Here is a 13,177-nt window from a genome sequence, read left to right as displayed (position 1 = left end):
ATTAAATAGATCTGTGAAATTAGGGATATTCTTCCCTGATTTTTTTTTGGGGGGGGGGAATGCTTTTATTAACATGTATTAATATGTAGGGTATCTGTTTTTAAATATTTCTAAAAATTGTAATGTGGAAAATAAAAAAATATATCTCCCAGAAGTGGAAACCTGAGAACCACTGGTTGAAACTAAAGGACACGGGAAAGGCCAGGATCCCAAATCCAAACCCTAGCCACTCAGAATGTCTTTTTGCCTTGGCCTCTCAGAGCAAGTCTTTAATAAAGTTTGTTTTCTGAATTTCTAGGTCGATATCTCTTCTTGAATGCAATTGCAAATCAGCTGCGGTACCCAAATAGCCACACTCACTACTTCAGCTGCACCATGCTGTACCTTTTTGCAGAGGCCAACACTGAAGCTATCCAAGAACAGATTACAAGGTAAGGGAGAAGTTTTTTGGATGATTCTCAATGGTTGCCTCTTCCCCTTAACTTATGCATCGAGTGTGTTTTCTGTGCACTGTTCGTTGAGATCTTCTTTGTGTCCATTTAAAACATCTTTTACATGTGGGATATGGGATACAGTAGTGAACAAAATGTACATTGATTCCTACCCTGGTAATTAGTCTGATGGACACAGAATTACAAGTAGAGAATTGCAAATCATAACCATTGCTAAAATAAAAAGGTTTTGACAAAAGGTATAGGTATCTTGATTGAAAATCAAGTTTCTCTCAGATGGTAGCGATAACATTTTTATCCAGAGTCCAGAATTCACATAGGCCTATTAAAAGGCATTTTGTTAAAGAGTTTGGGCTTTTTCCTTCATCCTCTAGGTTGAAAGGTTTGAAGGAGAAATAGAGGATTGTACTTAGCGTTTTCCTAATGATAAACTACACCAGAGATTAGGCAATGGGTGGATTCTGGTGAGAGAGATACACATTTTAAAATCTGGACCAGACTTTAAAAACTTGTCCCTTCACCTAATAGTTTGTGTATTACAGTATCTCATTAAATAATATCCTTGACTTTTTTCACACATACCCAGGTAGTATTAGAATTCATTTCTTTTCACTGGTTGTGCATTCCTTAAGTAGCTTTCTGTGAGCCATGTAATCTGATACTGTTATCCTTTAACTTAGAAAACCTAGATTTGTATCCTGCCTCTTCCAGTTAGTGAGCCTAGAAGACTAATTTGGAATCCACCTGCATTAACTGCGATATATCGTTTAGACCTAATCCACCTGTCTTCAGTAAAGTTAGTAACTTTTGCATGTAGTTTAGTAATCAAGGAGAAAAGATAGGAATAAAAGTAAAGGAGAAGTGTTCATAAATTTCTAGGTTTCTCTGCATTAACTCATCTTTTCTTCCCTTCAGGGTTCTCTTGGAACGGTTGATTGTAAATAGGCCACATCCTTGGGGTCTTCTTATTACCTTCATTGAGCTGATTAAAAATCCAGCGTTTAAGTTCTGGAACCATGAATTTGTACACTGTGCCCCAGAAATTGAAAAGTGAGTTCAAAGTGATTTGTCTAAGAATGAAACAGATGATGGCTCTAGCTAGGGTGGGTGATTAAGAGGGTAATAATAGCCAGAGCTAATGTGACACAAGGGATTGCCAGGCCCCAAGTTTTATCACAAACTTGTGATTGTCTCTATTTTTCAGGTTATTCCAGTCGGTTGCACAGTGCTGCATGGGACAGAAGCAGGCTCAGCAAGTAATGGAAGGGACAGGTGCCAGTTAGATGGAACTGCATCTCTGCTGTAAATGTGTCAGCCTGGAGGTCCCACTGCACCAAGTTCATAAACTGGCTGAAGAATCCTTTCAGCTCTTCCTGACTTTCCCAGCCCTTTGGTTCTCGGGTACCTGCCCCAATTACTGTTTGGGTCAGCTTCCTGTGTATGTGGGCACGTTCCAAAGTTTAAATGCATTTTTTTGACTCTTGGCCAAAATTTAGAAGATGCTGTGAATATCATTTTGAACTTGTGTAAATATATGAAAGAGAAAACTTTTGTCTGGAACTTCTTGGGTTTGTGCAAAATGTGTCCAAGGCAAGTAGATAAACTTGGTACCTGCCCAGCTTGTAACTGAAAAGGCTGCGGATGCCATCCACTTGTCTGGGGACAGAACAATACAGCTCCATGTCTTCTGACATTCCTGGTGTCCCAAAGAATAGCAAAAAAAAGCCAGTTTAAATATTGTGTAACTTATTTTTTTAATGTGGACAGGGGACCTTGAAAATCACAAAGTTGTTAAAAATGTGTATGTGCTACTATTTGGTATGCTTAGGGGACATGGGAAGAGCTCACAATTGAGATCCCATGGGTTTTTGTTTTGCCTCTTCCCCAAATCTAAAGCCGACTGCTGGGAGAGCATCATTTTCTCATTTCTACTGGAGAACCTGCCCCCTTAGGCCCTGCAAGATGCAGTCAGCTCTTTTTATAACGTAAAACCGGACCAGGCCTAAAAGTGCCCCTTTCTTTCTTCTGATCCTTGTAAATTGTGGGAAAGGGAACTAATAGTGTATGAATTGCCCTTCCCCATTATCCCAGTAAATAGCCCTATATAGGCTATGTTGAACAACAACAAAGTCAAAAGGACCAATACAGCCCCTTTTGTAAGCATTTTGAATGTTTTGTAAATGTATTGGTCCACGTGTTGTATTTTGTAGCCTTTCTAGTTCCTGGGCTCTAGCTCCCATTACTTGTATGTGTATGCATACTGTAGTCAAAACATTAAAGTCATGACACACACATGACTCCACTGTGCCTTTCTCAGTAGTAGCAGCAGCCAGTGCTGGTGGTGAGGAAAGTGGACAACCCAGCCTCGCAGAGCCTGTTGCCAATGGGAAACGTCACTTCTTGCTGCATGGTAGATCACTTACATGAATCTGGCATCTTGAAACAAGCAAGGAAGTGAATTTTGTAGTGTTTCAGCAGTAGAAAAATCATTGGATCAGGTTTCTATGGTTAGATAATTACAAAACATTTTTCATACCCTTTGTCCCCATGGAGTTTTGATAATATACCACATATACCTGTTTTAAAAAGTTTTTAAAATTTACACTATTTAAAATAAAATATACCTTAATAACTCAAGTTTTATGGCCACAGAGGACAAAAAGTTCAAGACTCAACAGCAGAAATCTTAATGGGGCTTGAATGTCATTGGTGGCTTAGGGTTTCTTCCCTTACCGGTGGGCTGTGCCATGTGGAGGAAACTTCAGACTCCTGAGGAAGTACAGTAGTTGTTGAGTGCCAGTGCCATATCATACCCTCTAACAGAAAATGAAGTCTTGGAGTGGGGGGATGCTTGCTCAAAACAGACCCAGGTCTACCTTCAAAGTCCACGTTATTAAATGCTAGACTACAACAGGAACCTATTACTATCACATTTCTTCTAACCTTTGGTTCAGACTGAGAACAAAACAGCTGTAAAATTCACTGATCTTAGTAACAGCAATCTGCAAGTCCGCTGTACCCAGTCCTTAAACAGGTCACCCTTATCTCAGTTACCCCTAGCACACCACCTTTGTTACTTTTCCTGTTGGTATTTATTAAAGGAAAAGCAAAAGACCCAGATTTTCCTTTTTTTTCAAGCATCAATGAATGCGAGCTTAGAATAAAGTTCTTGTGGATGGTCTTTCAGGCAACAGGGAACCTGCTAACTTGTCAGTTCCAACAACTGGTGTAAGATCATCTTCTGACCATAGCGAACCTGCAAAGCCTGCTGTTCCCTCGAGCTGAGTTTGGTGTAGACCTCCTTGTTACTTAGTAAATCTTGTTCAGATTTTAAGTCTGTGGCATAGGTTTGCAGGGTCAACAAAACACTGTCCCGAAGCAGCTGTCTCCATGATGCTTTCAGCCTGGGGATATTTGTGACTGTCAAGCTCTCCTCTTCCCTTTTATCATCTCCCCATCCATCCTGGTCTTTAAACTCTCTGAACTCCTCAGCAGGCATGCATAGTACCTAGAAGCAATCATTGGGCCCTTTAATTTTGAATCGCTGAATTTAGAGAAAAGCCAGACCTATCTTAGCAGCATTTAAGTGTCCTCTCCCTCCATCCCACCTTTCCTCTTTCATGTAGTTCCAAATATTTCATCTATTCTCAGCCCTTTACCTTGAGTGTGGTGGTCAGTTCCTCTTCAGTGAGCACCTCCTCCCGCCCAATTACAAAGGCTCCCTCTTCCCCTACCATCTCCAGTTTGCATAAGAAATCCCAGCGTTCATACAGTAGGAGCCTTTCAGCTTCAACTTTTGTTCCTGTAGGTAGAAAAGCAATGTTGTGTAAGTCTCCATATACCCACCAGTTCATTTCTTCTTCTTCCATCTACCCCACCCAGTCTACCAAAAAAGGGGCAACTGCTATTTAAGAGCACTTGGGGTGGGGACAGAGACACGTCCATCAGTGTAGCGTGCAAGAGTTAATCCGACACTCACCCAGTAATGCTGCTTCACGAACTGTCACCATCTGAATGTCAGCTGTGTCATCCGTATTGTCGGGATATGGTTCAACAAAACCATACATATGAATGAGTTGCCAGTTAGCCATTTGTCCGTAAGTGTTGAAAATTTCATGGCCTTTAGGAATGGGCTGAGTGGCCACCATCCGAAGACAATTCTGGGGTGGAAGGGAGAAGCTGGGACTAAGCGCTTCCCTGGCCAACCCACAAAGATAATTTCTGTTTTAGGAAAAGCCTCCGGTGGGTGCAGTTCAGCAATGGGACTGATGATACACCTTCCAACATTCTACCTTTTTAGTTCCTGTTAAGATCCTGTACAGGCATACCTCAGATTGTCCAGGTTCAGTTCCAGAGCACCACAGAAGAGCAAATAATGTTAAAAGACAAAAAACCAAAAACAAAAGCCAACTTAAATGAATTTTATGGCTTCCCAGTGCATATAAAAGTGATGTTTATGGGGTGCCTGGGTAGCTCAACTGGTTAAGTGTCTGACTTTGGCTCAGGTCGTGACCTCACCTCATGGTTTGTGCATTTGAGGCCCAAGTTGGGCTTTGCACTTACAGTGTGGAGCCTGCCATGGATTCTGTGTCTCCCTCTTTACCCCTCCGCAGCTCACGTACTCTCTCAAAAATAAAGTATCATACGTTTAAAAGATTTTTAATAAAGTTTATGCCATACTGTAGTCTATTAAGTGTTCAACAGTATTCCATCCTAAAGAACAGAAAAATGGGCTTTTCTGCTAAAAAAAAAAAAAATGCTAATCACTGAGCTTTCAGTGAGTTGTAACTGGATGAGATCACCAGAACAAATATAGCAACAATGGAAAACTTTGAAATCCTGCAATTCTTGCAGTTACAAATTCTTCCAAAAGTATGACACAGACATGAAGCAAGCACTGTTAAAAAAGCGGCACTGACGGACTTGCTCAACACAGGGTTGCCACAGACGTTCAACCTGTAAATGCAGTATCTGAAGTATAATAGAACAAGGTATGCCTGTACAGTAGGATGAAAGGGGTAAAAGTCGCTGGGTTTTAAAAATGAACAATTAAACCAAGATCAAAGTAGAAATGGCAGATAGAGGCAAAAATTAAAAAATAGCCATTTCCTAAATTTTGATTCCATAAACTTGGATCTGATCTTGCAACTTTCCACATAGCAAATAGAATTGATATACCCTTGATATCAAGTTAGATTTGACCTATGACCATTCCCCTTTCCTCCCTCTTCTTTCCCCAAAGTAGTGACAGTATATCTGACCCAGGCTGCTGTCCACTGGGCCCCAACACGATCTTGGTTCACTGGCACTGCACAGAGGAGCCAACCAACCTCTAGCACCAAGTAAATGGCAGTAGCTTATTACAGAATTAACCACAACTTTCTCTGCGGGTTTTGAAGTTTTGTGTTCTACTTCGTTGGAATACGCAAACTCAAAGTACATAACAGAAGAACTTCACCTACACATTTTTAGCATGAGGAGAATGGAGCCCACCGAGCCCAACTGTCAGGGCAGCATCAACGACCAGCACTGGTTTGAATCAAATGCCTGATCATCAGTGCACATAATAACAATAACTGAGAGGGATCCACTCACTGGAGAGTATTCTAGATTGGCATTATGATTGGCTAAGTGGTTTAGTATGTCTGCAGCAGGCACCATCAAAGGGGAGTTTGGCTCCTTTTCATCCTCCTCTTCCTCCAGTGGTTCCTGAAAGCTGCCACAGAGAGAACTTTGCTAAAGCCCAGGGTAGGGTGAGAGACTGGGGTGTGGTTCACTGTTCTTTCCCCTCTCATCCCTCAACTGAGATCTAAAGAAAGGAGTCCTTCAAGGTTCGGCTCACTGACCTGTACGCCATCACAAGAGCCACGAGCTGGTGGTAGAGTTCCAGGGAGCGAACCCTGGGGCTGAAAAGATCCGGGTGGGCTTCCATGAACGGCAATACGATGGAATAGTATTCGCTGCGGATGTTGGCCAAGTCCTTCTCCACCGCCTCGGGTACGCCCGTGCCCTGCAGCAATCGCCGGCGCTCCTCCTCAGGCCTGCGAGGAGGCACCCCAGCCAGGCTCCCTTCACACACCCTACCGGGACTAGCGCTCGTGGCCCGGTCCCCGGGCCAGGGCGGAGCGAGCCGCGAGGCTACAGGGCCGGTGCTCCCCGCCCCCACCAAGGCTCTCACCAGAACATCGGGTGCTCCAAGCGGCCTAGCTCCGGCCACATCGCAAAGTAAGGGCTCCAGGGCGAGGCCGGGGCCTGCAGCTCGTGCAGCAGCGCCAGCAGCAGCGGCACCCAGCCCGACTGGCTCTGCAGCGCGCCTCGCTCTGAGAGAGACACAGAGGTGAGAGCACCGGCGCGGCCCCGCGGCACGCCTCCCCGTCGCACCCCGCCGGCGCACCCACCTTGCTCCAGCAGGCCGCCGATGGAGCAGGTGTGCTGCGACAGGAGCGCGGCCCGCGGCACGGCAAACAGCAGCTCCCCGGGCTGTACGCTCTCCCGGGCCACCATGCCGTAGCCGGCCACCGTGCCCTGCCGGCTCACCGCCACCTGAGCAGGGGGAGCGGTGGGTCAGGGGTGGACTGCGCCCCAGCCGCGTCGGCCCGCACCCCCGCCTCCTCACCTTGGGACTCAGCTCCAACCCCACCCGCCGGCACCAGCTCAGGAAGCCGGCCACAGGGTCCGGGTCCGCGTCGCCTCCCACAGGCCCCGCCACCTGAAACGAGCCAGCGCGGTGGAGACGGTCCGCCCAGGAGAACGCGCGGGAAGCGGGAAGGCATCGCAGCGTGCGCGCGGAGAAAAGTTCGCTCTGGGTGGGGGAGGGGACGAGGAGGGCGGCCAGGGACCTGCGCTAGGGAGCCGCAGGGACGCGCGGGACCGCACTGCGGGCGGGGTAGGGGCAAGCCGCAAGGGAGACAGGCAGGCCCCGCTCCGGCCCCCCGCAACTTACCCGCCGGCGCTTTGCCCTGGTCGCCATAGCGGAGGGCGCGCGGCCCAGCCGCTCAGAAGCTCCGCGCTAGCGCTTCCGGCGTCCGGGAAAAGACCTCTAGGGGGCGGGGCCACAGGCCCCGCCCCGGCGCCACGTGACGCTCGCCTCCTGATCCACGCGGAAGACTAGTGGGGATTTGCACCTGGTCAAATCATTCTTCCTGAGCACATCCTGTGGAGCCCGAGTGTCCCCAGTTGGGTTTAAGTCGGGTCCGATAAGGCGTGTCTCTGTGGAGCCTCGAGCCTGGTTCTGAGCCAGCCACAACTCTCCCCTTCGGTCTCTATGAGCTGAGACATTTCGGAATAGAAGTCCGGGTAAAGAACAAAACTCCCTTTTTCCCGGTACCAACCAAGGCTGTCAGCGCACCCAGGTGGGCGACCAGCCTGCCTTCCTGATCTCGAGTCTCCGTTAGCTACGGTCATCTAACCGTTTTACATGGAGCAGGTTATCAGTGTGCGTGCGTGCGTTTCGGAGTGTGGTGGGTCAGGTTGTGTGTGTTTCCGAGGGGCAGGGGGAGGGTTCCCAGAAGTAGAATAACCCGCCTCTGCCCGCACTCGCTGGTATATCCGTTTGTCATCATTTGCATAGCACATGGTGGGTTTTATTTTTATTTAGATGATTCTTTATTAGTTGACACATAGCAGGTATGCAATTATGTATTTATTGAGTAAATGAGTGAATGAGTGCGAAATGGTGGTTAAAACCTGGGAAAGTAGCATGCTGTTAAGTAAATGAAGCATTGAATAGAGAGTGTTTTGAAGCCAAACAGTGCCAAAGCCAGTTCTCAGCTTTACAATATTATTAGGGTAAATTCCTTCTCCTGAGGCTCCGTTTCCTCAGCTGTGAAACTAATATCTACCCTATGGAATTAATGTAAGAATTGACAAGATAATGAATGTGATCAGAACAGGAAATAGGTGGGGCAATGGCTGGATCAAAGTAGGTAGAGCAGACGACTCTGAATCTTGGGATCTGATTTCAGGGTCCTGAGTTCAAGCCCCGGGGTGGGGGTAGAGTTAAAAAAGAAAAAAGAACCAGAAATAGAAACATGGATGGACACTCCTACATATGCAACCCCATCTAAACCTCAAGGAGCACCAGCCTCAATGCTGCCTTCTCACGAACTTCCTATGATGGGCCTGGTGTCACCACACTCAAATTCTTCTTAGTTTATTAGTTTTCCAGACACTTAACTCTTAATACTTTGACAAGGGTTTTTATTTGTTTTACATTTTGTCGTCTCAAAGTTTCATGACATCAGCCACCAGAATACACAAAATTAGGTTCTTCGCTTTATATAGACAGGAAAATAATAAACTCCATTAAAAGTTCACTTTGACCAAAGAGACAACCTCCGATGGAAAACCACACGCAGGAAGACCCAATATACATATATATATATATATAATGTATAGATATTTATAGATATCTTATCTGAAAGAAGACAGAAAAAAAAAATCCAAGATTTGCAGTGCTATCTACAGTTAAGAGGGATTAATTCTACCAGCTTTTCAAACAGTCACATTTGATATTCAAAGGAAGCACGTGAGTGAATAGAACTGGGGACAGACTAACACTCCACCAGGCTCTAGAGCAGTCTAGTAATGGCTTAAGATTCTAGAAGGGGGTGATATGTGCAGAAATGTGGATGCAGGTGTCCTCTCAGCCTCAGAGCACCCCACACGCAACTGTCCCCTCCATAGCACTGCCTTTATCATTGCTTTTTTACTTGTTTTAGAGTTTGTGGCAATTGATTTAGGCTCCAAGACAAGTGGCTCCTGTTTCTGGGCCAGGAGATTCTCCCTGATGGTGCAGGTGGGTTGGATGTGTGTGGCTCAGTCCTGGGCTTCAGGTGAAAGGAGGGGACTGGGGTACATGGAGAGCCTTTCTCCTCTGCCTGGACCTTGTTCTCTTTTGGAACCTCCACCTCCCACCCCAGGACCCAGCAAGCCCCAGCCCAAGCCACTCCAACAGTCCTGAGATGGTGATGTGGGCCTGCAGAAGTCTCACTACCTTATACCATTTCTTTCCAGATAAAATCTCTTCTTGCTTAGTGATGCCCACATAAAATGTTGGCATAGCTTGACCAGAACTCTCCCTAACAACACCATGTTTCTGGTGGCCTTGGACACACTGCTGCTGACTGGGTTGTCCTCCATGGAACCTGGGGACAAAAGAGGGGGTCTGCCGGGAATCTCAGCCACCACTGTCTCTAGTCACATACTGGCTCCTGAAGGCAGACACCGTGAAGTTCTCAGGGGTGCATCCGACCTTCATGGGCTATCCCAGCATTTAAGTTCAGCCCCCAAGTCAGGCCCCTATGGAGATACAGGATCAGGTGACTTTCTACCTCAGGGCCTTGGCTCAGACATGGGACAGGGCCACGAGGTGGTGGAGTGTGTGGGCTGGGACAGTCTGTGGGGTTCCTGCCTGTAAGGTCCTCTGTGTTTGGTCTTCCTGGGGCAGAGAAACCCTGTTCAGCCCCTGCCTGCCTGTCTGCCTGGCCCTACATCACCAGGCTAGCCCAGAGAGCACCAGGAAAACTGCTGCCTGGTCAGAGCGCCCCCTTGTGGCTGTGGTTCAGATGATTGTCACATGTGCAAAAGACAGAAACAGATGTGCTTGGTGGGGGAGATGGGGAGAAAGGGGCCTGCAGAGCTCCAGGGCCCCTACCTCCTAGTGCTCCCCTGTGCTGTCTCCTGTCACCCCGGTGCCTGAGCTGGACCCCATGCTCCTGCTGTCCCAGCACACCACCTCAAAACCCCATCCCATCTTCAAACCTGCCCTGCCCATGGGGGTCATCCCATGCTTTCCTCAGTCCAGGATATTACCCTGGATCCTGCCCAGAGAAGGACTTGAACTCTTTCCTTAGCAGATCCCCTTCCTCCCTGAGCCCCGCCCAGACCGTGGGGAGTTGGAAGAGGGGCCTAAGTCAGCCAAGTTAACAAGGTGAGTGAGGTGGGGGTGGGGAGGAGCGAGCCTCTCAAACCATCTGGAGACCGTTCTGCTGCAGCATCTAGGATGAATCCCCTCACGTTTTTAACAAAAGAGAAGTGAACCCATTTCCTCCCCCGGCCTTCACAAAAATAAACTAAAGGGAAAATGAGCCGGCGCGAGGATGCCAGTGGGACGTCGATGCGGGCGGGGGCACGTGGGCATCTCTGCCAGGATAGGGGCTTCAACAGGACACCTCCATGGTGTGATTGACCTGGCCCAGCCCCTCGCTGCTCTCCGAGTGGGTGCAGGCCTGCGGGCGGCTGCCATCCACCGAACCGGCACTGGTGAGCGACGCGGTACGAGAGCGGGCGAGGCGGGTCATGCTGGCCGAGGGCACTGTGGGCAGAGATGGGAACGGGCATGAGGACTGGCAGGCGGGTCTGGGTGCCAGCAGGCAGGAGAAGGGTTGACACAAGCAAAGCGGCAAGACCCATTTTTCCAATGGCACAGAGGCCCCTCCCAAGCCAGGGCTCTGGCACCTACTCCATCAAGCCGGAGGCATGCAGCACCAGCGAGTGAATGAGCCAAAGAGGGGGGGACCGGGCACCCCGCAGAGGCCAGCGGGACCCAGCTCACAACAGCTGGCCAGAGCTATGGCCAGAATGGGGTCACTGCCCGGGTACCCCTGAGCTGCTACAGGGACGGGACAGAATTCCAGCGATGCCCCCCCTCAAGAGGATGATAGGACAGGGGAGTGGGACTACTTCCGTGAAGAAGGACTAGGTGTGGTGGCCACAAACTGACCTAAATCCAATTTCCGTCCTTATTTGGAGTTTCACGAGCAAGACGCTCAGGGGCAAACTCCACCTCCCTGAACTCAGCTGGCCATTGGTCCAGCTGGGGCATGGTCAGACACCCTTGCACCCAGGGCCAGGCCTAGGCTTTACCTCTGAGAGGCTCTGGTTCCAAATGCCTGAGCTCTGAAAGCCACGTGGCCCATGGCCACCCAGAAGCCAGACCGCTCTGAACCCCAGCCAATCTAGAGCCCTGACATGGGACGCAGCCCACTAGGTCCAGGATCTGTGATAAAGCACGACTCTTTTGGGCTTTAGGAGGCGAGCGGGACACAAGAGAGTTCCAAACCACAGCAAGATGAGGCCCGGCCGCAGCGCTGCACAGAGGAAAGAGCAGGGGGTCCTGGGGTGGGGATCCATGCATCAGGGGAGGGGCCACAGGGCTACCTGCTCCTCCACTCAGCCTTCGGTCCTTCAAGTATGCAACTAAGAGAGAAGACAGAGCCAGAGGGGTGGGGCAGGGTGGGGGGAGACACAGAACACGGGTGAAGAGCGTGATCCGGCGAGGCCAGGGTGTTGCGAGGGTCAGGAGAGAAGACAACAGGACAGGAACAGAGCGGGCTGGGGCAGGGCCAGAGCTTTAGGAAGCCCCCTCCTGCCCACCCAGTGAAGCAGCAGCCCTGGAGGGAGCCCTGATCCCACGGTGGAGGCACTCATCTTGCTTCTCCAGCCTGGGCTGTGACCCTGAGGGGCTCTTGGTGACAGGGCTAGCGCCAGCACCCTCACCCTTCTTCCGGGCCCCAGTTCCCCCATGTACAGAATGGGGGAGGCCTGCACAACCTCCTAAATCCTGCCCAGCTCTCAGGCTGCCTGGTGGCATTTTGCCTGGGGTCCTGAGAACATGTCCCAGCCCAATAAGCTTTGCTGGTCTACCCATCCCACAGATGCTCACGGGACAGGCCCTGGGCTCAGGCCCAGCCACAGAGCTCCTACTGTGGTTCGCTGTTGGCTTTGGCCTCTCTTTGCCCTACATCCCCACAAAAGGCTGGCAGGCTCCTGGGGGGCCAGAGGGATTTCCACTCCTGGCTGGGCCCTCAGTTTTCCCCCACGGGCCTGTCCTTCTAAGAAGGCACAAGCTCCAGAGGGTAAAGTCCAGGGGGGAAACAAATTCAGGGAGAAGAGTTTTGCTTCCAGCAGGAGAGCCAGGTATATGGGGGAAAGGGGAGGAATCAAGGAGATAAAAAGGGTGTGTGCATGTGCACGTGTGTATGTGATTTAGAGGTGCCCATGAGCAGTCTGGGGATATCATCCCTGCACAAGGGGCAGTTTGGAGAGGGGAGGAGAGTGGGCATAGCCACCCCTTGGCCCCTACTCCCTTGGGGTCTTCATATACGCAACCCCCAGGTTTGGCTGCCTTGTCTCTCTCCTAAAACCCAGGTGGCCTCACTTGCCTTCCTCACACCCTAGATTCCAAGACCACTCTAATGTCCCTTGCACCATCCCACCACGTGTGACAAAAGCCCTTCTCCGGTGCCATAGGCCTGGCGGGGAGCTAGTGGTATATATGACTCACCTGTAGGCAGGCTCTCTGGGCAGGACTCAGCCCTGGGCTCTCATCCCCCAGGGCTGGAGGAAGAGCCTTACCGCTCCAATGCTGCCAGGAGAGCACTGTCCCAAAGCCCCTCCAAGAGCAGAGGAGAGCCAGACACAGCCTAGCATCATCTACTTACAACGCAGGTGGAGATGCCCTAGAGGGTCCCCCGTCATGTGGGGAGCATGTGGGGGGTGGCACAGCATGTGGGCCCTGAGAACACAGAGCTCATATGCCCACAGGCTTAGTGCCACCTGCCACCGTGTGCCAAACCCACTTTGCTGCTTGCCCACCGGTCTCTAGGGCGGGGGCAGGGGGAGGTATACTTACTGTAGCCCATGCCTTGCAGGAAATATTTGAAAGCCTCAGTCAGCTTCCCTGGCTGCAGGACAGAGAGACAGTACATGCTTTGACTGGCTGC

General features: G+C 49.8%; 3 protein-coding genes across 18 annotated transcripts in view; 1 reads left to right on the top strand and 2 right to left on the bottom strand.

Moving 5' to 3' along the window:
* Positions 1 to 2,744, top strand: part of CNOT1 (CCR4-NOT transcription complex subunit 1) — a 102,814-nt gene extending 100,070 nt beyond the window's left edge. For all 8 annotated transcript variants that reach the window (XM_045442945.1, XM_045442940.1, XM_045442943.1 and 5 more), the window contains exons 47-49: positions 299 to 431; positions 1,368 to 1,502; positions 1,657 to 2,744. In XM_045442945.1, the coding sequence (XP_045298901.1) occupies positions 299 to 431; positions 1,368 to 1,502; positions 1,657 to 1,735 (347 nt within the window). In that variant the 3' untranslated portion in view covers positions 1,736 to 2,744. The remainder of the gene's footprint in view (positions 1 to 298; positions 432 to 1,367; positions 1,503 to 1,656) is intronic.
* Positions 2,188 to 7,662, bottom strand: SETD6 (SET domain containing 6, protein lysine methyltransferase). Of its 3 annotated transcripts, XM_045442949.1 has the most exons (9): positions 7,396 to 7,648; positions 7,069 to 7,161; positions 6,851 to 6,995; positions 6,631 to 6,772; positions 6,299 to 6,493; positions 6,048 to 6,168; positions 4,432 to 4,612; positions 4,112 to 4,254; positions 2,188 to 3,960 (listed from the first exon to the last, which is right to left on the bottom strand). In XM_045442949.1, the coding sequence occupies exons 1-9, from the start codon at positions 7,420 to 7,422 to the stop codon at positions 3,655 to 3,657; spliced, it is 1,353 nt and encodes a 450-aa protein (XP_045298905.1). In that variant the 5' UTR covers positions 7,423 to 7,648; the 3' UTR covers positions 2,188 to 3,654. The 3 variants fall into 3 exon arrangements, with proteins under 3 accessions (XP_045298905.1, XP_045298904.1, XP_045298903.1); XM_045442948.1 differs by having other exon boundaries at positions 6,631 to 6,995; positions 7,396 to 7,654; XM_045442947.1 differs by having other exon boundaries at positions 6,299 to 6,772; positions 6,851 to 7,161; positions 7,396 to 7,662.
* Positions 7,663 to 8,634: 972 nt separating this feature from the next.
* The window catches only part of NDRG4 (NDRG family member 4), a 43,488-nt gene continuing 38,945 nt past the window's right edge, over positions 8,635 to 13,177 (bottom strand). For 4 of the 7 annotated variants that reach the window (XM_045442956.1, XM_045442950.1, XM_045442952.1 and 1 more), the window contains 3 exons: positions 13,087 to 13,138; positions 11,613 to 11,651; positions 8,635 to 10,767 (listed from right to left, as the gene is read on the bottom strand). In XM_045442956.1, the coding sequence (XP_045298912.1) occupies positions 10,613 to 10,767; positions 11,613 to 11,651; positions 13,087 to 13,138 (246 nt within the window). In that variant the 3' untranslated portion in view covers positions 8,635 to 10,612. The remainder of the gene's footprint in view (positions 10,768 to 11,612; positions 11,652 to 13,086; positions 13,139 to 13,177) is intronic. The other 3 variants (XM_045442953.1, XM_045442951.1, XM_045442955.1) reach the window with 1 other exon arrangement.

This window comes from Leopardus geoffroyi, chromosome E2 (assembly GCF_018350155.1).
Source record: "Leopardus geoffroyi isolate Oge1 chromosome E2, O.geoffroyi_Oge1_pat1.0, whole genome shotgun sequence".
Classification (NCBI taxonomy): Eukaryota; Metazoa; Chordata; class Mammalia; order Carnivora; family Felidae; genus Leopardus; species Leopardus geoffroyi.
The sequence above is the reverse complement of the archived record's forward strand: the minus strand, read 5'-3'. Positions and strand labels throughout refer to the sequence as shown.

What these genes read in the sequence shown, in the direction of transcription:
- SETD6 (XM_045442947.1), bottom strand. Translation starts at nt 7,422, where the DNA reads ATGGCGACCAGGGCAAAGCGCCGGCGG. An exon ending in CCAGGGCAAAGCGCCGGCGG is followed by an intron (nt 7,162 to 7,395) that starts GTAAGTTGCGGG and finishes GGCTCGTTTCAG; the next exon opens with GTGGCGGGGCCTGTGGGAGG. An exon ending in TCGTGAAGCAGCATTACTGG is followed by an intron (nt 4,255 to 4,431) that starts GTGAGTGTCGGA and finishes TTCTACCTACAG; the next exon opens with GAACAAAAGTTGAAGCTGAA.